This window comes from Siniperca chuatsi, linkage group LG22, assembly GCF_020085105.1.
Source record: "Siniperca chuatsi isolate FFG_IHB_CAS linkage group LG22, ASM2008510v1, whole genome shotgun sequence".
NCBI lineage: Eukaryota > Metazoa > Chordata > Actinopteri > Centrarchiformes > Sinipercidae > Siniperca > Siniperca chuatsi.
Window position 1 is genome coordinate 20,047,410 of NC_058063.1, and position 27,142 is coordinate 20,074,551.

Genomic DNA, 27,142 nt, shown 5'->3' on the forward strand with positions numbered 1-27,142 from the left:
TTAGTTGTGAGTAAACGGAGGAGGGAGCTTGTTGGACCTGAAGCAAAGCGATCTCATTCTCAGTCTCCTTGTGTCACTGCCGACTTCAAACTGCCGGCTTTTAAACCCAACAACCCCCTTGGTGAGACACACCTCACTAACACACTCCTATTTTATTTTAAATCAACAAAAGATGCAAATGTTTTGTGACTTTCCTCCTGTTTCACTTTCACCGTCTCCCTCTTCAGGTCAGGAGTTTGTGGTCCCCAAATCAGGGTATTTCTGTAACCTCTGCTCTGTTTTCTACCTGAACGAGAGCACCGCCAAGGACCTCCACTGCAGCAGCCAGAGACACTACGACAACCTGCAGGTACACACAAACACACACACAACATTAAACACACTAACACACACACTTGGCCTTACATTGTTTACGTTCTTCTTTCAGAAACATCACCAGAAGCTTCAACAGAAATCATCAAGAAGTTCAACACAAAGTTCTCAAAACTCCATTTCTGATTGATCCTGATTTCAAATACTGATTTATTTATTTATTTTTTGTTAAAAATGTAAAAACGATGAAGCCGGACAAGTGAAACATCTGCAGCTTTACAAACCACTGCATAGATAATCCACGTTAGTCATAGTTGCGCCTTGTTTCATGTAAATGATATCAATTCTACATCTACCATAATACCTAATAAATATTTTAGCATGAATTGCCCCATTGGGATTCAAACTCCCTCCAACTCTACAGTTTTGGTGCCTTGCTCTGCCCACAGCTGCAGTTATGTTGCATCTGTTGTGTTCTGGAAAAACCGGAAACATGAGCTGAGTTTCATCAAGTCAGCAACGGTTACATATTAGTTTAGAACTTTAAAAGGTGCTACATGACCTCTCTTACTCATTAATAAATAATTACAACAGCATTTTTGAGATGATTAGTTTAGTCACCCCACACAAACAAGAGTAGAGTTGCTGTTAAAGGAGCAGTGTGTAGGATTTAGTGGCATCTAGTGGTGAAATTGCAGTTTGCAACCATTTTGAATACTGCTCGCCTCACCCTCCCCTTTTAGGCATGTTGGAGAAACTACAGTTGTCGCAAAAAACATGAAAGTCCCTATTTAAAGTCAGTGTTTGGTTTGTCCATTCTGGGCTACTGTAGAAATGTGGCGGTACAACACGGCAGACTCTGTGAAAGGGGACCCGCTCCCTCTATAGATATAAACAGCTTATTCTAAGGTCACGATTCTTATTTTCAGGTGATTATACACTAATGAAAACATACTTATGAATATTATATTCATTCTGCCTTATTCTGTAAATAGAGCCTCCTAAATCTTATACACTAAATGTTTAATGAAAGATAGTAAAATACATTCATCATGTTTATACTTCTGAGAAAGATAGGAACAGGAATCAGCGGTGCTGAAGGAAATTATATGGTCTTAATAACCGTTCTTTGTTTCTATTTGAGTAGTGAAATATATCATCTTCACCCTGGTCTTATTTAGGTAGTAAAGGTATAATCTTGTTACATAATTAAATCTGGTAACATTTTGTTGTAACGTGTAGCACCTTTTGAAGGATGAACTGCTACTCTGGGAGCTCATTAACTCGTTTTTTTAAATTGTATAAATGAAGCAGAGAATTTCTTCTTGCGGATGATGTAAAAAGATTAGAAAAGTGTCAACAACTACTTGAGCTTTATTAGCCATGCAAGTAAAAAACTGTGAGATCTGATGTTTCAGCTTGAATTTGTACAGAACCAAACCATATGAGGATGTTTTCTTAACAATTAGACAAACACTAGCAAACATTTTGTCTCTCAATGACAATGTGAAGACAGTTTTCTTATTTTTTCTAGTTTTGGAGATAATTTTTTATGTCAACAATAATTCATTTAACTGTCAGTCATTACAAATCATAGATTATGTTATAGGATGTTTTTGTTTTTCTTTCCTTTTTTTTTTTTTAAATTTTTTCTGAAATGGCACCTTCTCCCAGTTTCTGCACATGCAGAACAGACAGACATGTATTTTTTTATGTTAAAATATTTGTGTTATTAACAGAAAATAATAGAATTTTGACATGTAATTACACATTAAGTCAGTTTTTTAAACCTGTAGTTTTTGGGAAAATCATAAAAGGTACCTGACAGTTTCCAAAGGTCGCTTTTATGATTGACTTGGTTTCATTTAAGGTCATCTGGTGCCATTTCTTTAAACAAGGGTCCAACTTGTTGAATTGTTTCTGTTGTACAGTTTACTTTGTTCTGTTTCTAAAAAACGTCAATTAAAAACTGAGTGTCTCACATGATTTCTGATCGTGGTTCATTAACAGTAGTATAAAAACATTTTAATTAGTTTTAAATTTGTCCTCGTGTTTTCCTACCATCCATTTTCTTCCGCTGGGTTGCAGTGGCAACAGGCTAAGCAAGGTAGTCCAGACATCCCTCTGCCCAGCAACGTATTCCAGCTCCTCCTGGTGGAACCCAAGGCTTTCCCAGGGCAGATGAGATATATAATCCATCCAGCATTTTCTGATTCTCCCCCTGGGTCTCTTGCCAGTTGGACGTGTCCCAGAAAACCTCCTGGGGAAGGTGCCCAGTTTCCATCCTGATCAAACGCCCTCAACTGGCTCCTTTTGATGCAAAGGAGCTGCAGGAAGCAGCTCTACTCTGAGCTCCCTCCGGATGTCTGAGCACCTCACGCTATCTCCAAGGCTGAGCCCAGCCACCCTACAGAGCAAAGTCATTTTGGCCATTTGGATCTGCAATATCAGCACTTTTCCTGGGGAGGCTGAGTAGTGTGATACCCCAATAATTGGAGCACAATCTCCAGTCCTCCTTCTTAAAAATGGGAACCACCACACTGGTATGCCACTCAGAGTGCTCTTTTGCTCAACAATATCCCCAGTGAGGGTCAGCATTTCCTGCTGAATACAGCCTGAGCCAAGCTCTGCTTTCAACGTGGTCCACTTGGATTCCATGTCCCTAACCTCCACCGGGAAATTCATCTGGAGGTGGTAGTTGAAGACCTCGCATACTGGGGCCTCCACCAGACGTTCCCAGTTCACCCTTGCTACACGTTTGGGTTAACCAGGTGTTGGGACCACTGGCACTCCACCATTTGAATTCATTCATATGTGGGACTTTAACTTGCTGCCAACACCACCATTTAATCTGCGTGGAGCAGACACACAGCAGATCCAAACTCTCTTACAGCAGCGACGCGAGGGCCTGCGTAAGATTTCTGCAACAGTAATTAGCGCCAATAGCTACTACACAAAGTCTGCCAGCTAACTTTAAGAAGTAACTGCAAGGAGAACAACAGACATGCCCGGTTCCTCCATCTGCACAGACGGACTGCACAGCAAGGACTTTCATGAATCAGAACAAACATTCTTCCCTGCCAGGCTAATCCAACTGAACCACCAGATGATAAAAAGGAGGGCCGCAAAGCAACTTCTTCCTTTACGGACTGGTAACGTAATCACTGGACATATAACTGGGCATAACATAGCATAGCAGAGTACACGGCTAAGTACAGGACTGTTACAGACACAGGGTCTTGCATGCAACTAACTATCCTCTTTTCTAACCTGACACCATTTATCCTACACAGTTCACACGTACACACAATTTGGCCCTTAACAGAGCCACACTCTAACGTACATGGCCTTGCCACCATTTTGAATTTCCTTTCTTTGTCTAACCATGTGGCCGCTGCTCAGCTACCATTTTGAAATAATTAAATTTTGTTTGATGCCATTTTGGATCACTCACACTAACACACAGAGGACTTTATTCATTAAAGTTAGTATTTATGATTATCTTTGATAATTCTGATAGCTATAATTAATTGATTGCACCTACACAATTTGGTGACCCTTTAACCATTGTAAATCCCAACACAGGTCTGCCCGGCAGCCTCCCCCACCATCTGATCCAACTCACGACCAGGTGGTGATCAGTTGACAGCTCTGCTCCTCTCATCACCTGAGTGTCCAAGACCTACGACTGCAGATCTAATGGTGTGTCCACAAAGTCGATGATCGATCTTTGGCCGAAGGTGTTCTGGTACCAAGTACACTCATGGACCACCATATGCTCGAATGTGGTGTTTGTTATGGTCAGTCCATGACTAGCACAGAAGTCCAACAGCAAAGCACCACTCAGGTTCAGATCAGGCAGCCCATTCCTCCCAGTTACCTCCCCATGTAGTTCTTTCGGCTGTGCCCAGCCAAGCCCCATGGATCAAGTCTAGGCCACTAGACACTCACTGGCGAGCTTCCCTCTAAGGCCAGAAGGGAGAGGTGCTGCAGCTCCTTCTTGGTTCCCGATTCATATAGGGTCTGTGAATCGGTCTTAGTCTGGCCCCTCCCCCCATTTGCCTTGGGAGATCTTCCCTGAGTCTGGGTCACAGGTAAAAGCCCTCTCCCCATGTTTGCCTTGGGAGTGATCCTTTCTGTCCCTGAACTTAAATTTCCCAGGTTGTCAGCTGGAGAGGTTACAGGTAAAAGCAAATTGCAGAGTTTGAATGTCAAAACTTTAGGGTTCAAAATGCAGAGTTTTGTCAACAGGAAAAAGAGAGAAAAGAAGTTGTAGCTTTATTGTTAAGAAACTTCCCAGTGTGACTTTAAGATTAAGAGTTTCTAATTAAAAAATATTTATATTAATAAGCTTAATTTCTCAGTCGTTAAAGTTCACTTTAACATTGTTTAAATAACTTCTTTCACACGTCGCACAGAATACAGTATCTACAGTATGTTCAGCTCTTATCTAAAACAATTCTATTATCTTAAAGTCCCACTGAAATTAAATTTCATGTTTTTTTTCTGCTTCAGCATATCTATATATTGTATCTACAATTCAGTTGATTAGGTCTAATAAAACAGTCCTGCAATAAATCCTCCCTTCATGAAGGTTATAATGTTCAGTTTCTGTTGGATAGTTGGAGAGGTGTTGACTCACCGGTATGATCATTTTGGAGGATGTAGTTTGTGGTGCTGTTGAACTGCATGCATACTGACAGGTGTTTCTATTATTTTGTCCACCCCGTGTCTCTCAATGAGGGGAGGCTAAATAACAGGAACACGTCTTTGTATGCTGCAATACAGTTCACTGATGTCATTCATTGAAACAGCTGGCGGTTGTATAATTATTTTGTAGCGCACAACTCAGCGTTTTAATCTGTGGTGGAAAGTAACATTTACTCAAGTACAATACAAATTTGAAGTACTTCTACTTTACTTGAGTATTTCCATTTTATGCAACTTTATACTTCTACTCCGCTACATCTCAGAGCCAAATATTGTACTTTTTACTCCGCTACATTTGTCTGACAGCTTTAGTTACTTTTCAGATTTTCATACCCTTCCAGTCCAGTGAAAACCATGTATTTGGTGATTTTGAATTTGAATGTTTCTGATAACTAAAGGATTTTCTTTACCGTCCTTCAACATCTTTCACTCCATCTTCTTTTTTCTCCCTGTCTCTCTGCTTCTGTACCTTTTAATGTTTCCTTTCTTTTCTCTCTGTCAGACAGTAACGATCTGTTCTTCAGGTTTATAGTAAAGTTCTTCCCACCAGACCCTGGACAACTTAAGAGAGGCCTCACCAGGTAACAATGTTCTTTCTTTCTATCTATCTATCTATCTATCTATCTATCTATCTATCTATCTATCTATCTATCTAATCTATCTAATCTATCTAATCTATCTATCTATCATATGTGAGACTCTCAGGTTATAATTTACGTTTTACAGAAACAGAACAAAGCAAACTATACTACAGAATCAACCGAACAAGAATAACTGACTTAATGTGTCAAAAGGATTTTCTCTTAACACAAACAAATATTTTACAGAAAAACATACATTTGTCATTATTTACTAGACATATACATTTTAATTTTAATTAAATTGCATTTTACACCTGCATGTAGCATTTCAGAAACATTTTCAAAAGGAAAGAAAAACAATATCCTCCTATAACAATCTGATTTGATTTGACTTTGACAGTTAATTATTGTTTACAAAAAACAGCGCCCTCTTCCTGTTTTGTAAATTGAGCAGATTTCTTTTCGTAGCTGCGCTGTAGATCACAAGTTTCCATACAAATCAGCAAACAAAAATGCTAATTAAAATATTTATTAGGTATTATGGTAGATGTAGAATTGATATCATTTACATGAAACAAGGCGCCAGACAGCAACTATGACTAACGTGGATTATCTATGCAGTGGTTTGTAAAGCTGCAGATGTTTCACTTGTCCGGCTTCATCGTTTTCACATTTTTAACTAAATAAATAAATAAATCAGTAGTTGAAATCAGGATCAATCAGAAACGGAGTTTTGAGAACTTTGTGTTGAACTTCTTGATGGTTTCTGTTGAAGCTTCTGGTGATGTTTCTTTTCTTTTGTTGGGTTTAAAAGCCGGCAGTTTGAAGTCAGCAGTGACACAAGGAGACTGAGAACGAGATCGCTTTGCTTCAGGTCCGACAAGCTCCCTCCTCCGTTTACTCACAACTAAAGAAGAGAAGGAAAGAACAATCTATAAAATCACATTAGCACGACAATCACACATTAACAGCTGTTTTTTCCATCTGCACTGCAATGTAGATAATTAATTCATTGTGTCACATTGAAAGTCACATTTCAAGCAAAAATGGCAAAAAGTCACTGGTTCCAGCTTCTCCAATATGAGAATTTGCTACTTTTCTTTGTCTTCTATGGAAGGAAAATACTTCTTTAGGACAGTTTTTCTGACAAAACAAGCAATTTGAAGACATCAACCTGGATTAATTTTTCAATATTTTCTGACATTTCATAGACAATGACAAATTAATTAGCAATGGAAATAAATGTTATTTGTGTTAAACGTAAAACAAGTATTTATAATTTCATCCACTTTGGAGAGAATGCACTTTCGTTGGTCCAAAATACCAGCTTAGTGTGGATGGTATGCTAAAACCGAAGAATAAAATTTCTCTGTTAGTGTGGAAATGGCTTCAGTTTATCCTCCTTTCAGCTCTCTGTACCTTTAACGTCCGCCCTGCTCCATCTTTCCTTCTCCTCCTCTCCTTCCTGCACACATCCCTTCAGTGTCTGCTGGGCAGGAGCTGCAGCCGGAGCACCCTGAGAACCAGAGGCAGCGTCGACGTCGGCTTGGCTCGCTGCTTCCACCTCTGTCTTCTGGATCAACGTAGACGGATCTTTGTCCAATGACGAGGAGGCATCGAGTGACGCGAGAGGCAGCACGTCAGCGCCAGCTGGTTCCTTTTCTTCTTCCCTCTCGTCTTTTGCGCTCACTTTTTTCCCTCTGGTAGATTTTCTCACTGTGGTAAAAGACAATGAATTGGTTGAGCGAACAAATGAGGGAAACTGCAGAATGTTAATCTTAGTTTCATGTTTTAGAGCTTCATCATTGGAAAACAGTGAAGCCAAAGATTATTGTTTACATTTTTCATGTTTGAGTGTCTAGAGATCAGATTTCGGGTAATGACACGATTGTATAAAAGATATAGAGGTGTGTGTGTTACCAGGGGTCTGTCTGGCTCTCTTCTTGGTTCGGCCTCTTGTCCTGGGTGTTACCGCTTCCGCTTCCTCCTCCTCTCCCACCTCGTCTACCGTCACAAAGTTCATACTTTCCTCTAAAACAGGACAAAAAAAAATAGAAAAAGACAGTTTCAGACAAACAAACTTTTTACAAACAATTTCCTGTAGAAATACTTTAGGCTGAATGCTGGGTTGGGAGGAGAGGCTCATATTGAATTTTTAAAAAATAAATTAGCCGTCTTTCTCCCTGTGTCACTAATGCAACAAGAAGAAAGCGCCTTCAGTATTTAGTCACTCAGAAGGTGTAACGTGCTAATCAGGGCTACCACTGGATGATCTGTATGGATGAGGGGGCAGCGTGAATGACAAGAAAACCTTTGTCTCACTTAAAGTGATTATTTACACCTGTGCTTTTCCTGCTTTCACAAGTCAAAATGTCTGCCGTGAAAAGTGTCTACTGGTTTGAAATCAAACAATTAGTTAAAGAGAGATAATTATCATTTCTCTTGTGGGTATAATGCAAATATACCTGTGCAAGCTTACAGTATTATATACTGACAGAATAACACACACCTGTGTCATCGGCGTGTTTGCGTTTGGAAGATCTTGACGTTTTCTCAGCTTGCTCTTCGTCCGGCTTCTCTTCCTCATCATCGCCAGCTTCATCTAAAGTCACCAAAGTCTAGAAACAGACACAAGAGATCTTTAGCATCAGTGTTTCTGTATTTGTTTGTGTTTTCTAAATGTGTGTTTTACAGTGCTTCACTGTAATTTCCCCACTGAAGAAAATACAACTTGCACATGCTTAAATCTTAACCTTTACCTCGGCGTTTAAGGTCTCCAGCGTGCTTCGCTTGGCCTCTTCCTCCTCCTCTCCCTCTACGAACTCATCCAGAGTGACGAGTGCCTGCAGCTCTCCCTCCGTGATCTCCCCATCCTGCTCTCGGCTCTCTGGAGCTCTTTCCTCTCCTGCCTCATCTGCTCCCACCTCATCCAGAGTCACCAGTTCCTGGGCATCTACCTCCACCTCCTCCTCATTTTTGGGCACGTCATCGTTTATAGAAATGTTCTCTTTTCTCGCACTCTCAGACTGTCCTGTGGGGGCTCATCGGCAACCGTCTCGTCCTCCACAGAATCAAGAATCTGATATGTCGCCTCTTCTTCATCAGCCGCTTTTTCGGATGCGTCTTTGTCGCCCTTCTTTAATGTTCCGCTGTCTTTTTTAGCTGTTTTAACCTCTTTCTTTGGTCTTCCCCTTTTTCCTTTTCCTCCTGTAGCGGGCCGATCATCCTTAACCTCGTCCTCCATAGAGGATATTTCATTGGTAGCATCCTCCTCACTTACCTCTCTTACAACAATGGCACTCTGCTTTGTTGGTGTGCTATATTTTGGAGGGGCTTTCTCCTCTTTCTTTGGTGTTTTTTCCCTGTTTCGTTCCTGTGACTCTCTGGCAGGAGTGTGCCTCCTCCTTGTTGGCGTGTTCTCTTTTTTTGTTTCCTCATTCAAAGCATCTTTCTTAGTCGCTCTTTCCCTTTTTCCTCTGGTAGATCTTGTCGTCACGGTCGGTTCATCATCGGCAGTCTCGTCCTCCACAGAGTCTAAAATCTTGTAAGTAGCCTCCTCTGGTTTTTCAGACACTTCTGTGAGATTCAATGTAATTTTATCATCTTTCTTTCCTCTTGCACTCCTCCTTCTGCCAGACCTTTCTGTGGTGGAGGCATCCTTAACCGGTTCGTCTTCAACAGAATCTACTATCTCATACACCATCTCCTCGGTGACCTCTTTGTCTTTTTTAGAAACTCCTGCAGTGGTGTCCATCTTCGTCCGTGTCTCATATCTTTTAACCGTCCTGTCCTGTTTCTTTGGCGATTTCTCCTTCTCTTCACTTTTGGATGCGGAGGTTGCGGGGCTACTCCTCTTTGATGGTCTATCATCTTTTCTAGCGGTCGCTTCCCCTTTCTTGGTTCTTTTTTCCTGGTTGTCAGTCCCTGACTCGGTCTCTGTAGTCGTTGGCTGATCTTTCAAAGAATCAATTACTTGATGTGTGTCTTCCTCTTGCTCTACGGGCCTAATGTCTTCTTTAGATATTTGCTCACTGGGAGTTTCAGGTTTTTGGCTGCCATCTTCCGTTGCAGTCTGATCATCAATTGAATCCAATACCTCAAAGGTTTCTTGTTCAGTAACGTCACTGTCAGGGTCTCTTAAAGTGTCTTTGTTGTCGCGGTCTTGAAGAGGCTGGTCTTCATTTGGGATTCGGCCATCAGGATTTTCCACATCTTGGGAGGCTTTGCAGGATTCTGCTGAAAGCATTTTGCTTTTGACTTCTTCTTGTTCCTTCTTCTTCCCATCTCCCTTACCCCTTGGAGCTTGTTTGCTACCTGTATCTAACACTTGGAAATGATCTTTGTTATTTGTCTCCTGATCTTTACCTACTGCATCTTTAACTGCATCATCAGATCTGTCGACTACTGGAACTGCATCTTCCTCAGACAGTTGCTTTACTGTGGAACCGTCATCTTGGACCAGGCGACTGTCCTCTTGACCTGTAGCTGCTTGGTCGTCGGTAACACTGTCTAACACTTTTAAAGAACCGTCCATTTCCATTTCATTGTACTCCTCTGGGCGGGCTTTGCTTTCATTGTCAGCACTGTCCAAGACCTGATAGCTTTCCTCATTCAAAGTCTGGCCTTCCTCAGGTCCAGTTAGTTGGGTTTCAGAGCTGTCGTCTTGGCCCCCATCATCCATCTGTTCATCTGTTTGATCATCAAGTGAATCGATGATTTGGTAATTTTCACTGTCGCCCTCCTCCTCCGTGTGTTTGACAACGTCATCTTCTTCACCTTCCTCTTTGCTCTTTTTCTGATCTTGGATGTTGTTGACATTAAAATCAGTCTCCAGACTCTGGGCTTGGCTCAACGCTACTTCATGTCTCTGTGGAGGTGGATGCATCTCTGATGTTGTTTCTATTTTTGTCTCTGACTCAACAGTTTTTGCAGCAAAGCCCTGTGCTGACACTTTGTGGTCAGCCTTTGCCACTGCGCCCTCTGTGTCTTTTGCTTCTTCTCTAAGTGGCTCCAGATGAGTCTCTATTGATGCCTTGACAGCTGGAGCTGATGTTATCTTCTCCCTTTCACATGCAGCGGAGGCTGAGCGGGAACTACAACCAGAGGATGCAGTATTTGATGGTTTGGATGAAGACTTTGTCTTGCTCTGTTGTGTTTTCTGACCAGGGGAGGAAGGGGTTTCAGCAGACAGTGGAGACGAAGACGAGGAGGCCTTGCTGACACTGGCAGAGGATGAGGGTTTGGTGGGCTCAGATGAGTCCTTGGACTTTTTTGGTGGACAAAGGATGGATGACAAAGAAGGAATCAATCACTGAAACAATGAGTACGTTACCTTATTATTCCACTGAAATTATTTTGTATCACAAGCCATTTAAAGCTTAACTCTACATTCTGGCACTGACAAAATACACTATTACCAAACGTAAATGTTGAGTGAGATTTAAAGCCAGGCCTCACCTTCTTCTCCTCGCTCTTGGACCTGCTCCCGCGGGTGAGTCTGTGCTGATGAACTGCCGCCGTGAGGGCTTTGAAAATGTCCTCGTTAATCTGAGGAAGTTCTGCAAAGTTTTCTTCAGGCATGAGTGCTGTGGCTGAGGGGGCAGGGCTGGAAGCAGCAGGGACTGTGTTTCCACTGCTGACTGCAGAGGTCACATCAGCAGTGGAGACTGAAGTTATTAGTGACCCCTCTTCCCCCTTTACTTTCTCTACATCTTCATTTGTTTCGGGACCAACAGTGGAGTCCATGGCGATCTCAGTACCTGGTTTCTCACCGTCCTCCTCCATTGCTGTGGCACTTGGTCCTGCTGTGATGGGCTCAGGTATGGCGGACCCACCAGGGCCACCGGCTTGCAGAGCAGGTTGTGACCCAGTATCCGAAAGTTCAGAGGGAGGAGGCTCAGTTTGACTTTTCACAGCTGGGGGCTTGGCTTTGACATCGATGGTGTCCGGTTCAAAGTTTATTGTGATCTCACTAGAATCTTGTAGACGCTGTTTTAGGCTCTTCAAACTAAAATTAAAAACAGAAAAGGATTGTCAGTTGAAATTGAAAGCAGGGTTGTTCTCACAAAATGGCTGAATACAGCACTTTGTTAAAGAAATCCCAAATACAATTTCAAAGTTCTCATCCAGCGTCCCTGAGTTAACTGTTCAGTTATCTCTTGGTTTATGAAAAAATACTTATGTCAGTGTTTTTATATCATAATCTTTCTCTCCCTGTAAAACTTTTAGGGCTGCAACGAACGATTATTTTCATTATCAATTAAATAGTCCTTGCTGACGGCGTCAAATGTGTTTTTTCTTTGTCCAACCAACAGTCCAAAAACCATATTCAATTTACAATCACTTAAAAACAGAGAAAACCAGCAAATCTTCACTTTAGAGAAGCTGCAACCAGAGAATGTTTTGACATTTTGAAAAATGGCTTAAACGACCAATTAAAACATAGTTGCCGATAAATTCTCTGTTGATCGACTAATTGTTGCATCTCCAAACCTTAAAATATATTTGATGACATAAATTTATTAAATTAAATGTGACTTGGGGCCACCAGCTAACCCCAGCCATCATATAAAAGAAAAGAAAATTGCACTCATCACAGTGATTACTGTTATGCTTTGGCAACTAATGTTTTGTCTCTCTCTTAACCAGACAAGAATCAATTACAAAGTGACATACTCACGTCTCAAAACGTTTTACTTTACTCCTGGAGAGAAAAAGAAGGAGTTGGTCAGCTTAGGTGTGAGGATGGGGGATTAAAAAATAACAAATAAAAAAAAGGACACATTCATACCAAGTTTCGAACTTTTTAGGAGAGTCTGGTAAGAAAGTGTTGTATTTCTCCACCACCTGCGTTACACCGCTGGAGTCAGCCATCTCAACACATATCTGAGGTAGAACGACAGTCACGGACAGAGAGAGTGAAAAAACAGAGAGGAGGGAGAGATGAAGCAGTGACAAGACAAAAACAACAAGAAAGAACATCAACAAGCCACAAAAATCCATTGTAGTTATAGTATATTCAGGCAAAATGGTTGTACTCAAAAGTGTACAACAAATTGCAGAATTACATCTCAAAAATTTAAGCAGCAGTTTTGGCAAAATTGATGGACTAACAAATAAATAACTAGTTAAAGTTGATTTAAGATTTGCTAAAATTGACACTCGTCCATTATGAGTGAATGAGCTTCCTAGCTACTGTAGCTAGCAGTAGCAATGTTATATCTATAAACTTTTAGTTTATAGATATAACATCTCCCGACAGCCTGCAACCACAAACAAAAAAAGGTTGTAACGAATGCTACTGTCTACAGAAGGAAAGAAAACATATTTAAGACCCTTGAAATGAAATGTAAGACTTTTCAAAGTAGACCTGTAGATACCCTGATGTGGTGGTTCTTTCAACACGTAAATGTGAAAAGTGCAGGTGTTTGTGTTCTTGTACCCTGTTGGCGAGCGGCAGGAAGCTGACAAAGGTTGCGATGGATGCCACCACTTCCATGACCACCCTGATGACGTCCACAGACACCTCAGAAATCTCCACACACAGTAACCGCTCCTCCAGAGACTTTGACTCTGGAATTCCCTGAAGAGCAAGAAATAGTTGGCGTTAAGGACCAGAGATCCAAAGACAGCTGCTTTCACTCGACAAAAGATTTACATAAATTATTAATGACTTACAGCGTTGCTCCACTTCATCAGACTTTTGTACATCATCTCCTGCAAAAAGATTACAAGTCAGGGATTGTCATAGATGTCATCAAAACAAATTTGAAATTATACAGGGGTGCAAACTCATCAGGGGTGAAAAAGATGTCTGTAAATGTGGATTTACAGTTGATTTAAGCACGAGGATATAGAGAAAAGCTCTATAAGTAAGTAATGTAAGTAAAAGTTAGACTCCATGCAAACACCTAAACACCTAACGTTACATCCAAATCGTGATGACAAGCGTTCGCTAAAAAAAACAACTCAGCCCTATCAGGCTAATCAACAGTCCCAAGACTGACACATCGCCATATAAGCCGAGTAACGCTACTCTAAGATATTCTTACCTTAAAGAGTAACTAAACCCCCAAACCAGTTTTTTCAGCTGAAAACCGATATGGGTATTTAGTAGTGTTGTTGATGGATTCAGGTCTAAATCTTGACATTTTAGAGCAAAGTATTTGAATGCTACGTGTTGTGTTATAAATATGCAAAGTGACCGCCCTCTACAAGTTGAAACCCGGCTATTGCAAGTGAATTTTGCTGATCTGGAGGCAGGTGACGTATGTCTGGGGGCAGCTTTCATCACCACCACCCCCCCGCCCCCATTTTGAAAAGTCACATGTCACACGGTTTGCTGCTTTGATTGGTTGTAGCATCAAGTCTGCAGGTCCATGCAGCGCAACGCACCAGGCTCACGAAACTCAGATCAAACATCCAGATTCTGTTACTGCATTGCCTATTTCCTGCCTCACTGTTTTCAGAAACACATTTTAGTGTACTGTTAAGCTGTAATCTGAGAAAGTTTGTGACCAGGCCACCGTCTTTTTCCTGCCTGAAAACGGACCAAACCCTGTCGCTCAGCGCTACGTAACGCCACATGTTCCGTTGCTCTGATAGGTTGTAGGTCTACCCTCCCAGCGCTGCCCTTGTTGATACTTTTTTTTTCACGTTCTAGAGGCATTTTTTTAATTTCCAGGGTAGAGACACTTCAGCCAAAACTTTGGGGTTTAGTTGCTCTTTAAGGCATGCAGGCAGTCGAAAACTGACCTCCCAGAGACACTTTGCTGCTTTTTTGACAGCTCAGACAACTCATTCCCCGTGACCCACAAACACCATCACACTAATGACTTATTCTGGATTGAAGTTGCCGAAGTTTGCACCCCTGATTATATCTGCATTTTTAACATTTTGTATTTCACACCAACATTTATTTCTCCAAATGGCCCAAGTTATGTGCATGTGTTTGTATTTCTGTATTGTCTGTGAAGATAACAACAAACACCAGCACATAAGTATACAAATTTCCTTCTGAAATTTCTACAGAAGAAAGGCATTATTTGCAGTATAAACTGTTAATAAAATAATGTTAAAATAACAAAGAAATTCCTCTTGATTCCTTTCTACTTCTTAAAATTGATTTTTCTATCCCATCCTGATCCTGACACAGTATTACAGCCCAGAGTGCCCCCTTTACTGTCCATACCTCACTGGATTCCTGATTCATGTGTTGCAAGACGAAGTGGACACTGAGCGTGCAGCCTTTGACAGAAACCCGATTTGCGTTGTGATCTCGGACAAAATCGCAGCACGAAGTCCAATCAGCGAAAAACACAAAGGCCTGGAGGTGAAGAGAGGAAAGATATGAAAGGACAGTTAAATTCAAACAACACAGCTCCATTTAACTAATACAATTGTAATTACAATCATGTTTGTGCCTGTAACAGTCTGCAGTTTCTACTCCTTACCCTCCTCTGCAGCGTTAAGACCGCCACGTTGTAGTAAAGGGAGTGAAGGTTCTGTTTGGGGAAATACTGCCAGACCAGCTCGGCCACGTCCTCATGCTTGTAGTTTCCCTCTGGCAAACCGGTCAACATGATTGTGGGGAACATGGAACCACGACGACTGGCCTTCTAGGAAACACAACGTATCAAAACCCTGATAATTTATCAGAATGTATTGTAATAAATGTGAATAAGAAATGGCCGTTTTCCCGGCAGATGTATGGTCGAACATGTGTAAAAGAGATTTTCTTGGAAAGATCTGATGATTTCTTAAAGGGAAAATTTTGCACTTTTTACGTGGATGTCTAATCAGTGTTGATGGTCAATATAGCACTCACTGAGGAATTTATCTACTGAGAAAGCTGAGTTCGCGATGTAGCTCTTCCTCCATCCAGCGCCGTTATTTGACGTGACATGTTTGGAGGCAAGGAAGAACTATGGCTTGGATCTCTAGTGCTTCTGGGTAACCAGAGTGCGTGCTCTAGATGAAAGACAGAACTTCCTTGTTCTCTTTGCCTGTATTGCAAACTAGTTCCAGCATGTATATACACACACACACACATTTTTTCCAAAATGGTCTCATGGTTTTTGGATGAACACCATTTGAATGTAATGAATAAATAAATAAAAGCAAGTAAGTAAGTAAACGGGCTTACCTCGATGCTTTTCCTTCCTAGGGCTGTCAGGTAATCTTGGAGTTAAAAATGAACACAGGCAAACACAGTCACCTTACTGAATAAGTTAACGTGGTAAATTTGGCAGTATCAAACTTGTCACAATGATAATGAAGGATCAATAAACAGTCTCTCTTACCTGGGATGATGAACCAAGGAGACATGGTAGGGAACAGGAAGGGACTAGTTCTCATCGCGACCCAAAACGGCGAAATGCTGCCCTGTGGAATGGCAACTTTTATTGGTGGGACAGTTGCCCCGGCAACAGCGTCCTTGCTGTCCGGCAGAGCGTTCTCAGGACGTTTTGGAGCTGCACAAACAAAAAACAAGTGTCATTTTTAAGATATTTGAACAGTTACAAAACAATGCCGCACAGTAGTTGTGTTTTTAAATCTTTATCATTATTGTTCTGTCATTTTACTCTATACTGATTATTAATTTTTTTACATTTTACATTATTACCATTTTTATAAAATTTTATCAGATGACTGATGATAAATGACTGGCTGGTTGGTTTAGAGGTTCCAGCTGAGAACTGGTTCTAAATTGTCCGATCCATCGCAATCGTATGCCTCAGAGCACATCAATTCCTTTTATCAGTGCAGGAATGTTTTTCTGACAGTTGCGCATTGCAATACAATGACGTCAAACTCGCACGTCTACGCTGCTGGAAACTTGCAACAAGGAGTCAGGGTGGAGAGGAAGAAACGATCCAAAGCGTGGCTTCATTTCACAAAGCAAGATGACAGTGTTAGTTGTAATGTCTGTAAAATGATAATTTCAAGTAAGGGTGGAAACACCAGCAAGGTGCTGAAACGTCTTTCTACGGAACGTAGAGTCCTACATTATAATAACATAGGCTTGACTTTTATTTCTTATTATTTTATTCTTATTTGGTATTTTAATCATGTTCAGCACTTTGGGTCAACTGTGGTTGTTTTAAATGTGTTATATAAATAAACTTTAACCTTGACAGATTTTTTTCTTTGACTAAGACGATCTAAATTAAAACGAATGCTGCACAAATACTTTCTCATTTCATCCATTTAAGACGATGACAGACTACAGCTAGCTACAGCAGGGCTCGACCATCAGCTCCCACCAAGCAAGACCCTTTCACGCATGCTGCACAGGGAGGGAAAATGAGAGAAGAAACTGGGAATCGAGAACCAGTTCCAGTTGAGAACTGGTTCCAAATCCAACAGCGGTTAAACAGTGGAGCTTTTGTACACCAGAATTACATGCATGCCTTTTTTCTACTCTGTTTCTACACTGTGTTCAGAGTCAGAGATAATAAAACAGACCTCCTCCCCACAGATAATAAAACAGTCAGAATTGATAATGGCACTGATAAATAACTTTTTTTAATCAATTCCCAGCCCTATCTCCGACGGGACTCCCAGTAAGCCGTTGCATCAACTTACTTAACATGTGTACCATAACTCTCACTGCGCCTGAAATGTTAGGAGAAATGGTTAGGGTTTAACATTGTTTTTTCCGGAGCTGATGATGAAAGTCTAAAGCCATGGTTGAGAAAAGCAGGATGTATCTATTCTTCTCACGTTAACTTGAAAGGTCCAAATGGTGGAAAAAAGGATTATCTATTCTTCTCACCCTTTCCTCAGTCAGAAACCGTAGTCTGGTAATTGTATCCATGTCCAAGCACAACTTTCAAAACCATAAAGAACATCCAATACGCCTATCTTTCAAACTTTTCAAAGCTCGTTCCTCCGCTGGTCTCTAAACAGCGTATGTGGCATGATAGGCCTACTGTTGCCAGATTAGTCCAAAAGATCGTGACGATGATATGAAAACAAAACAAAATAGCCTGTTCAATGCAGTGCTTTTTCAAAGTAGTGCGATCACATACATTATTAAACTGACATTTCGCTGAGCCAGTTTAAACAGAGGTTTTCATACAAACTAGGTCTTCATTCAAAATATAGGGTTCCTTATAGCTGTATACATACATACACACATACATACATATACAGCCATATTCTTGCTACGTCACAGTTAAAAAAAAAAATATGCAAGAATATTTACCATAGACATATAATTTAAAACGACCCCGCACCAGGATTCTGGCACAGTGCTGAAGAACTTTAAGCCCTGCATAACTGTACTGTAAAATACCTACTGTGCATAAAGCTAACACTATAATACCATAACTTACAATACTTTGATTTTTATATGAAATTTGTTGTTATTGCTCCAAACTGAAAAACAAAACATTTTATATCCTATTGAGTGCATTCTTTGTATTTCCTAAACCAGAGACTTACGTAGCGATGTACATCTGCGGTGTGGTATGCTAATCCTGTGGACCTCGTGTCCAGGGGCTTGTTTCAGGAGACTGTACCAAACTCCGAGCCGATCAGCATCGCGAACAAACACAAATTCTATAAATACCTGGAACACACAAGCACAAGCACACGCACACGTGACAGGTAAGACCAAAAGGAAGTCTTTTTTTAAAGTCACTTAAACACACGTACTAGTATGTGTTTGTTTATACCTTGTTGAGGAGAGGCAGGAAGTTCCTGACAGAGCTGATTTTTCTCAGAGCTTCCCTGAGGTCCCTGGTTTCACTCGGTGAAATGTTCTTGATGAAGACTGTTTTCATTCCAGCATCTTGCACACGCTGCATCAAGAACAGGAAGTGAACATCCAAACCAAAACATTAACAAGAGGACAGAGACGCACAAAACCGCACTGCATAGTTGCAATAAATTAATTTTGCACATTTTTTCAAAGTAAAAGACAATTTCTTGATTGGAGTTTCCTGTACTCCCTCACTGTTTTACATCAATGTTGATAGTTTTTATCACATTAAATATATATTTAGGTGAGGCAAACAGGAATTAAGATGTCCCCTCAAAGACACAAAGTTATATTTACAAGTTCTTTTAAAGTCCAAGTGTAAGTGTAGGAAAATAGGGATAGATTACTTTTACCAACGAAATTTCAAGTACTTTACGAATTATGAAGAATTGTGTGTGTGTGTGTGTGTGTGTATGTGAGAGAGAGTGAGAGAGAGAGTTTTACTGTCATTACTTACAGACTTCATCAGCTTCATCAGCGATTTATAAAACTCAAACTACAACAGAAACATAAGAGTAGGCAGCGTTAAAATGCAAAGATACTGTTCCACAATACACCAGACTCACCTAATATCAATACACTCCAGACTCAGCGTGTCTATACATACACATCACTATAAATGGACTGTGTCCGAGCTATAGTTTTCTTTTTTTTCTTGAAAATAAAAAATAAAAATCTGAATTCATTGATATTCATTTCAAACATTAAAATCTGGTGAGAATCTGATTATAGAGTCAAGTCAAGATCAGATTACAAAAATACACTTTGGATTTTAACTGACCTCGATTACTTTAAACTATAGAGATCAGCAGAAACAACAATATTTAGCTGGGGTGGGGGGGGGATACACAATATACTGAACATCTATAAAAATCCGTCAGTGAAAACAGTGTAATGTATGTGCTTACCGGTGTCATTGTAATGCTGTTGGCTATTACACGGAAACAGAGTTTAGATCCTTTGAAAAAAATGGCTTTCCTCGCAGTGACATTAATTATGTTGAGCACATTCTCTGATGTCGGCATCTGGATGAAGGCCTGAGAGGAAAACCAGAAACAGAATTGTCTACTTTTGTTTACTTGTTCCAAGTACTCTTTCAATAGCATTTTACATCTTTCAATGTGGTTAAAATCAGTCTCATATAGGCACCAACAGTGTATCTTCATTCCTTTCGGTTGTTCCCTTTCAGGGGTCGCCACAGCGAATCATGTGCCTCCATCTAACCCTGTCCTCTGCATCCTCTTCACTCACACCAACTTAACTTCATGTCCTCTCTCACTACATCCATAAATCTCCTCTTTGGTCTTCCTCTAGACCTCCTGCCTGGCAGCTCCAACCTCAGCATCCCTCTACCAATATATTCAGAGTCTCTCCTCTAAACATGTCCAAACCACCTCAATCTGGCCTCTCTGACTTTATCTCCGAAACGTCTAACATGAGCTGTCCCTCTGATGTCCTCGTTCCTGATCCTGTCCGTCCTCGTCACTCCCAAAGAGAACCTCAACATCTTAAGCTCTGCTACCTCCAGCTCTGCCTCTTGTCTTTTCTTCAGCGCCGCTGTCTCTAAGCTGTACAACATCGCTGGTCTCACCGCCGTCTTGAACACCTAACAGTGTTTATGCAGAAAAATCTCATGGTAAATGATCCAGAGGATTAAATGAACTGCAGTTAGGTGTGATTTCACTAATTAACTTTCAAATAATTAAACTCATCTTGAAATTAGAAAAAGAAAAAAGGCATTACAACTGTGCAACTCAAAAACCACACACAAAAACAGACCATTCGTCTCAGAATCAGTCCCTCTGATCAACGACTAAAAAGCAACGGCAGAAACATGGGATTAATAAACCAAACCAATGCAGATGTATAACCTGGTGCTTACCATGCACGTCTGAGGAACAACATAGATGTTCTCATCTTTATGTTGAAACCCAAATGGAATGAGCAGTTTGGCAACATCATCCTCTGTGTAGCAGCCATCGTAATACCTCGGCAGTCCTGTTATGAGCAACTGCTTCTTACCACGTTTAAAATACTGGTAAAATAAAGAAAGAGAGGATAATAATGAGGGCCAGTTATGGTTTAAGTTAGCTCGTCATTAAAGATTAAGACAAGTGCGCTTATCAACAGGGTTTACACCCCCTGTAAACTCTTTGTTCATTGTACATTATTATCAACACACTTATAAACAACTGTTAATCAGGAAAACACTGGTTACAACAAGGTTCCTGCAGTGTGGGTTTGGGTTGGCTACTTGGCTTGGGTTTCAAGTCAAATTTAAGACTTTTAAGACCTTTTAATACAACATAGAATGCAATTTAATATCACATATCAATTCATACTGGCCAAAGTATGAAAGTGCGATGGAAAACCAGCAGGGACGATATGACCTAGAATTATCTATTATATCACATTTTTTCAGTACTTCCCAGCAGTATATAACAATGATACAAATATTATTTGATATATTCATGTGACTTGGACCCGAATGGATGGAATAACTGATTAAAAAATAATTCAATGCCAAAATTGACACTTGCTCCATTTGAGACGATGAGCTTCTAGCTACTGTAGCGAGCAGTAGTGACAGGGTTGGTCTGACTGAAACTCCAAAAAACATTATCAAACAGCCTCCTGCAGCACAATCCGCTGTCGCAACAATCCCAGTTTTAGTTTATAAGTAATCAAGTAAACGCGCAATCACGTACAAAATAATTTTATAACTAACATCACAGCCTATGGCAGGCAAGAGAAAACATTTGAGACTTTGAGCCCTTTGTACAATATTGTGTTCCATAACCATTTATTAAGGACATTTTAGTACATTCTGTTTATTTGTGCATCATTTGAGGGCAGAAATGCTCTTATTCTCGTTATAGAACAACCTCCTACCTCCTAGTTTAATTTATGTCTTTAGCAAAACTACATGTGTAAATACTGTAATACTTGACACAAGTGATTTGACCTACTTTTGGTGAGAAGCAGGTTTCCAACTTGAGGCACGCTGTGAAAAGGAGACAAAGAAAATTGTTATTTTTTTAAAGAGAGAGAAAGACAGTACAATTATGATCACAGGCAGACATTTGTGACAGACAAACTCTGACAAACGCTTCTTACCTATTCTCTTTGGATCCAGGTGCTTTTCTACCATCTCCCCAACAGTCAGAGGGGTAACTGCAGTCGAAGACGGCGTGGACGCTGCCGGTTGCTGCTCTCTCACCGCTGCAGCTGTTGGCTCAGATGCGACAGATGCATCACTGGCTGATGCTGCATCCGTTTGAATCTTCGCTGCAGTCACAGGATCTTCAAAAGATCAAATTTAATGAAGATGAATATCAGTATTTTGAAAGATTATCATCATCTCCCCTTCCTCCTTTACATACATCAGTTGGATCCAGGTCGACACCAAAGAGTAAGCCTTTATTCCATGACCCACAGCCTAATTTTACACCTATCTCAAATGAAATCTGAAACACATTTCTGAGATATCTTCTCAACGAAACATAGTTGGTGAGGTGAACTATGCAAGTATGGCTTAGGATTAATAGAAGAAAATAAACATTCTGTGGGATTGAACATGTTGTGTTGTAATGATAGGCCTGCATGTTAGATGGACGAGCTAAAAATAACTATATCGACACAATGTTATATGAATTCAGTGCTTTTCAATTCGAACAATATTATATATAAGCGCGGCTGCCCAAAGAAAAACATATCTTTGAATATATCTTGATTTTGTCAGATAAACTGAAGGTTTAAGTGTTTGATCATAGCTTGAAAATATTCTACTTTATAAGCTAAATAAGCCTTTTTTTTTTAAAAAAAAAAACACTGAGCTACCTGAAAGGTGCATTGCTACAAAGCTGAAAATGTTCTTTCCTCATGAAAGTTGACCTTTTGGAGATACATGGTTTTCACAGGACAGCAACGAAAGGACGAATCTGTTAATAGTAAATTTTTCTCTTATTTTTAACAAATCGCATGAAAAGACCAAAAAAAACAATTAATTGATCCTACTGACAAGTATTGTGTGTGTGTCCAAAGCCTGAGATATCTTCTTCCTCTGTGCCTTAGAGCTCCATTGTTGTGCAAAAACTATTAAAAACACATCAGTGAGCCACACTGTTGCACTGGCTGACACACACTGTAGTTTATTTTGACTTAATCCCAAATACTCAATAGCGCACCAAATGTGTATTAATCCGCCACTGAAAATAGTCCCCAGCAAATGTTTGAGTAACATTTGCTAAAACTACAACTGTTTTGTTGTGATATACTGTTTATTAATGAATCTGAGTATATATCCACGAGTAACCAGTGTATTTGGGATTGAGACCAACAGACAGGCTGGATAAATCAGAAAGCATGGAGGGACAGACTAACACACAGTTGGTTTTGGTCTTTTCATGGGAGCTGTTGACAATTACAAATATATAGAATATTGCCAGACTTATATGTTAAACATTTTCTACAAACACCACATGCCACATTTTAACATACTTCACTATCCATCCATTAAAAAAGGTCTCCAACATACCTTTTTGCACTGAGCCTTGAGCTGCAATCTTCTGATTGGTAAGTTTGCCTGCTGTAGCTTTTTTGGCTCCAGGGGGTAAAGGCCCTTTAAGCCGAGGTAGGTTAGGTGTAGGGAGAAGAACCTTTATAGTGGTGGTTGTGGATTTAGTGGTTTGAGGTGTGGAGACACTGGATGTGGCAGGCTGTCTGTGAACAAAAGAGACAAGCAGGAGAAAATGGAGAAATGGAAAGTCAAGGTCAGAGTTTGAATGTTTTTATATGTTCTTCACTATAAGACAGTACTGTTCTTCACAGGTTGAATTCCTGGGATGACTTTTATTAATTTTTATATGTGGTTGCAACTGGTTCTTTTTAAATGAGCAATATGAATGACATTTAACATACAAGGAATGGACACAATATCTTGTACCTAATACCTGTACAGTTTACAGACATAAAATCTCCCTTTGTGAAAGTATTTCTGGACTACATTAAATTGCACAAGTGTTTCAAATTGTGTCCATTTCCTGTGCACTCACATATATACACGCAGATTTTTTCATGAAGGAAAAAAAAAAAGTGAATACAGAAAGTAAATACTGAATATATGAACTGTATGTTGCAAAGATCCAAATCTGAAATATTTATAGTAATATATTGATATATATTTATAATATATATGAAAACTAGATAAAACCCTCCACCACTGTTAAAAAGAGGTCAGTGTGAAACATATCTTACTTCTGAGGAGGCTTCTTTTGCTTCTTAGAATCTGTCTCCTGTAAACAAACAGATTTGTTATTTTAGATTAATCTGATAATTGACAGCGTGACCAAACTACAGCAGACAAATGTTATGTACATTTCCAAGGGACAGAGGAAAAAGAGGAAACGACTGCCTACATGTGCACACACACAAACACACTTATCTTTGCATCACTACAACCATCAGGATCTACTCAATACATTCACACACGAAACATTAACAGCTCACTAATACATGTCTCACTGACTGAATCTTTAACTTAAGAGGTGTTTCCAAGACTGAAGTTTATTTTCTTTAGACTGAATGACAGGAATTGTTGCATTTATGCACTTGTTAAAAAATATTTCTAAGGCCAAAAGTTTAAAATTAACTATTAAAAACCACACAGGAGTTATTTGCATCTTTCCAGTTCTGTTTCGGTGGACTTCCGAGCAAATGATAACTGTTTTCCTGTTTTTATTTATCCAACGCTGAAACCATTAGTCAATTAGTTAAACAACAAACATTTTGATAACCGAGTTGTTTCAATCATTAGATTAAAAATGCTAAAAAATTTAGTGTTTTCAGTTTCTCAAATGTGAATATTTGCTGGTTTTCTTAAGTCTACGATAACTAATTGATTAATAGTCTCAGGCTTTTGAACCATTACATATAAAATGTATGGTGCGCACGCTACAGCCATTGCCAAGTGCGCACAGAACTAGAAACATGTCTTTACGTAGCTCAATACACAACTATCTTGACACATTATTTACTCTCTGAAGGTCGCTTCCATGTTGTAGTAGATTTTTAAATGCTCAGGACACAGCATAGATCTCTACGATCACATTTGTAAATCGGCGATACGCAATTTTGCAACTGTCACTGGTACAGTAACATGGCTGCTAGCAATCTCATTCACCAAAACAGTAAAGAGTTGTTTGTATAGTAGATAAATAAGTAAATAAAACATAAAATAATCGCTTGAATTATTTTTGAAAGTGTCCAAAAATAACAGTGTTGTCTTGATGGATTACCAAGCCCCTGGATGGAGTATAAGAACAAGTGAGGGCTCGTAACGGCTGAACGGTGCGCTGCAGGACCGTTTTTAAAGTCGCTACATACATCCGTTACAGAGATATTAATGACAGTATGAAGCGAGTGCTTTTGCAATTGTAGACGACTGATGCGACCCCAGAGGGTTAAAAATTGTTAGAAAGACAAAAATGCATCTGTGTTTAAAGTGTCCAATGTGTCATCAGTCCTCCTCTTAGGCAACATGACTTTTTTGTTTCGTATGTAGCAATAAAGTATAATTGTGTTAAATATCCCTGGCATACACACACACACACACACACACACACACACAATAGTCTTTGTGGAAGAACTTGCCTCGCTCTTCTGCAGGCTGGGCTTTGCAGTCAATTCCTTCTTTGCTGTAGAGAAGGATGATGAGGAAGAGGAGGACTTCATTTTGGCTAGCTCGGCCAGTAAAGCAGGAGCCAGAGTTTTAACCACGGCATCCAGGTCAGATTGTTCTGACAGAGACTGGACAGCTAGAGGGACGAAGAGGAACAGAGTGTCAGACAAAATTGCAGCAAGCACTGGTGGACCCATGTTCACCCCTCTAGGGTGCCCTTCCAGTGAAGAAAACGCAATACAGTGCCATATACCGCACTGCATACAGCTGGTGCCCGAGTCCGCCACTGCTCACGAGTCTCTATTGTAAGACAAAGAAAAGTAAGCGTTAATTATCATGTAATTTAAGTGATCTCAGCTTTCTTGCTTGTTACTTCATAAGCTGTTACCATCTTTTCTCTGGGAAATGTTTTCTGCTTGGCTTACAAGTCAACATTTGCATCTGAGCCACTGGAAAGTGCAGTGAAAATTACACACAATACATATTTATACATAAAGAAGCTTCCTAGAAAAGTAAATACAATTTTTAAACACATTAAAAACTATTTGGTAAAGATGACTGACATGGTCGTTATTATGCTCATTTTACTAAGGAAACATGTTTTTTAGATTTTTTTTTTTATTATTACTATTTTCATTTAGTATTTCCTTTGATTTGTGATTTTTGTTAAATTAAATTATTCTAGAGTACAGAATGTGCAGATTTTAAAAAGTTTAAATTTAATACTTTATTATCGTTTATTAAATCGTCAGAAAATGAATTGTCGACAATTTTGATAATTGATTAATCGTTTTGAATCTCTTTTTTTTTTTAAATTATGAGAAAATGCCAAAATTCTCTGGTTGCAGCTTCTCTAATGTGAATATTTGCTGGTTTCTTTCATCTTCTACAGTGGTAAATGGAATATGTTTGGATTATGCACACTGAATTAATCAATGAAAATAATCTGTATTTGCCAGGAGTTAATAAAAAAAGTGTTGTTTTTTTAAAATAAATTTTTCTTTTTTTGAACAGTAACTTTTCACGTTCCTTTTTAAAGCTGTACTTTTACTTGAGTAAAGATCTTCAGTACTCTACCCACCACTGATAGTTGCAACCCTAAACTGCAGAACTTGAAATGGTCTCTGCTTACCTGCATTCAGCATCTCACTTTATCATCTTACTTTAGAGGAGCTGATAGGCAGAGATTGGTATTCGTTTTCTTATTTAACTTTCAAAGCAAGAAAGCAAATAAGCTCATGTCCAAAAATAGCAAAGTATTACTTGATTATATATAAAACTAGAAGGAAAAACAGTCTGTATGTGTGGCATGCACTTGTACATAGCTCTATATTATGTAAAGGTATGTTCAGTAACAAATCTTTAAACACAGGTCTTAAAATTCTCAAACCTGATGTTTCCAGTAGTTTCTTAGCCAGTCTCTCTGCACTGCTTGACTTCTTTCGTTGCGGGGATGACTCTTCTGTGGACGATCGGCTCTCACGGCTCCTCCATCGTGGTGATCGTCTCTCGTCACTCCTCCTTCGTGGTGATCGGCTCTCACGGCTCCTCCTTCGTGGTGATCGTCTCTCGTCACTCCTCCTTGCCGACGATCGTGTCTCACAGCTCCTCCTTGCGACGATCGGCTCTCAGGACTCCTTGAACGTGACCGATAGCGGGAGGTCGTCTGGCGGTCATGCCATGGGGAGTAATAACGAGACCGGGACCTGATGAAAGGACGGATTAAATCATTTTATAATTCAGTTAATCTAATGATAATTTTTTTTAAAGCAATCAAACAATTCACATCAAGTCTAGATTTCTCAAGGGGTGAGCGACAAATCCAAAGAGGCTAAAATGAATGTTGATGCAGATGTTCAGCAGGAACATATTTGGTAATTTCACAATCTGGTGGTGAGGTATCTCTTCTGTTCACCCATGTTATTGCACATATCAGAATGTGTGTGAGACAGACCTGCGATTGTATCTGGCGCTGTGCGGCGATCGTGATCGGCTACTGCGTTTCTCCCTTCTACCCTCTGAGCCATGGCGGTGACGGGGGCTGGGCGAGCGAGAACGGGAGCGGCTTCCATGTCTGGTTTTCTGGTGACGATG

The 27,142-nt window shown here is 40.0% G+C and overlaps 2 protein-coding genes across 2 annotated transcripts in view; one reads left to right on the top strand and one right to left on the bottom strand.

Annotated features, from left to right (window-relative positions):
• LOC122870698 overlaps nucleotides 1-2,293 on the top strand; it is a gene marked incomplete at its 5' end in the record, with an annotated part of 30,190 nt that extends 27,897 nt beyond the window's left edge. Inside the window, 3 exons of the mRNA XM_044185060.1 lie at nucleotides 5-121; nucleotides 228-349; nucleotides 428-2,293. Of these exons, the coding sequence (XP_044040995.1) occupies nucleotides 5-121; nucleotides 228-349; nucleotides 428-502 (314 nt within the window). The remainder of the gene's footprint in view (nucleotides 1-4; nucleotides 122-227; nucleotides 350-427) is intronic.
• A 5,227-nt stretch (nucleotides 2,294-7,520) lies between these two features.
• Nucleotides 7,521-27,120, bottom strand: LOC122870699. Its single transcript, XM_044185061.1, has 24 exons — nucleotides 27,064-27,120; nucleotides 26,439-26,673; nucleotides 25,021-25,184; nucleotides 23,626-23,663; nucleotides 22,907-23,091; nucleotides 21,487-21,672; nucleotides 21,339-21,373; nucleotides 20,252-20,404; nucleotides 19,278-19,406; nucleotides 18,827-18,865; nucleotides 18,284-18,409; nucleotides 18,051-18,177; nucleotides 15,905-16,075; nucleotides 15,748-15,782; nucleotides 15,056-15,220; nucleotides 14,794-14,928; nucleotides 13,281-13,319; nucleotides 13,045-13,185; nucleotides 12,394-12,488; nucleotides 12,283-12,306; nucleotides 11,061-11,610; nucleotides 8,363-10,869; nucleotides 8,113-8,221; nucleotides 7,521-7,634 (listed from the first exon to the last, which is right to left on the bottom strand). Exons 1-22 carry the CDS (start codon nucleotides 27,118-27,120, stop codon nucleotides 8,596-8,598), a joined length of 5,103 nt encoding a protein of 1,700 aa, XP_044040996.1. The 3' UTR covers nucleotides 7,521-7,634; nucleotides 8,113-8,221; nucleotides 8,363-8,595.
• Between the last annotated feature and the right edge of the window lie 22 nt (nucleotides 27,121-27,142).

Excerpts from the sequence above, each read along its gene's own strand:
- LOC122870699 (XM_044185061.1), bottom strand. The coding sequence starts at position 27,120 with ATGGAAGCCGCTCCCGTTCTCGCTCGCCCAGCCCCCGTCACCGCCATG. Across the intron at positions 16,076-18,050 it reads CCGCAGATGTACATCGCTAC|CTCCAAAACGTCCTGAGAAC; the intron begins GTAAGTCTCTGG and ends TTGTTTGTGCAG. Across the intron at positions 12,307-12,393 it reads CCTAAAAAGTTCGAAACTTG|GAGTAAAGTAAAACGTTTTG; the intron begins GTATGAATGTGT and ends TTTTCTCTCCAG.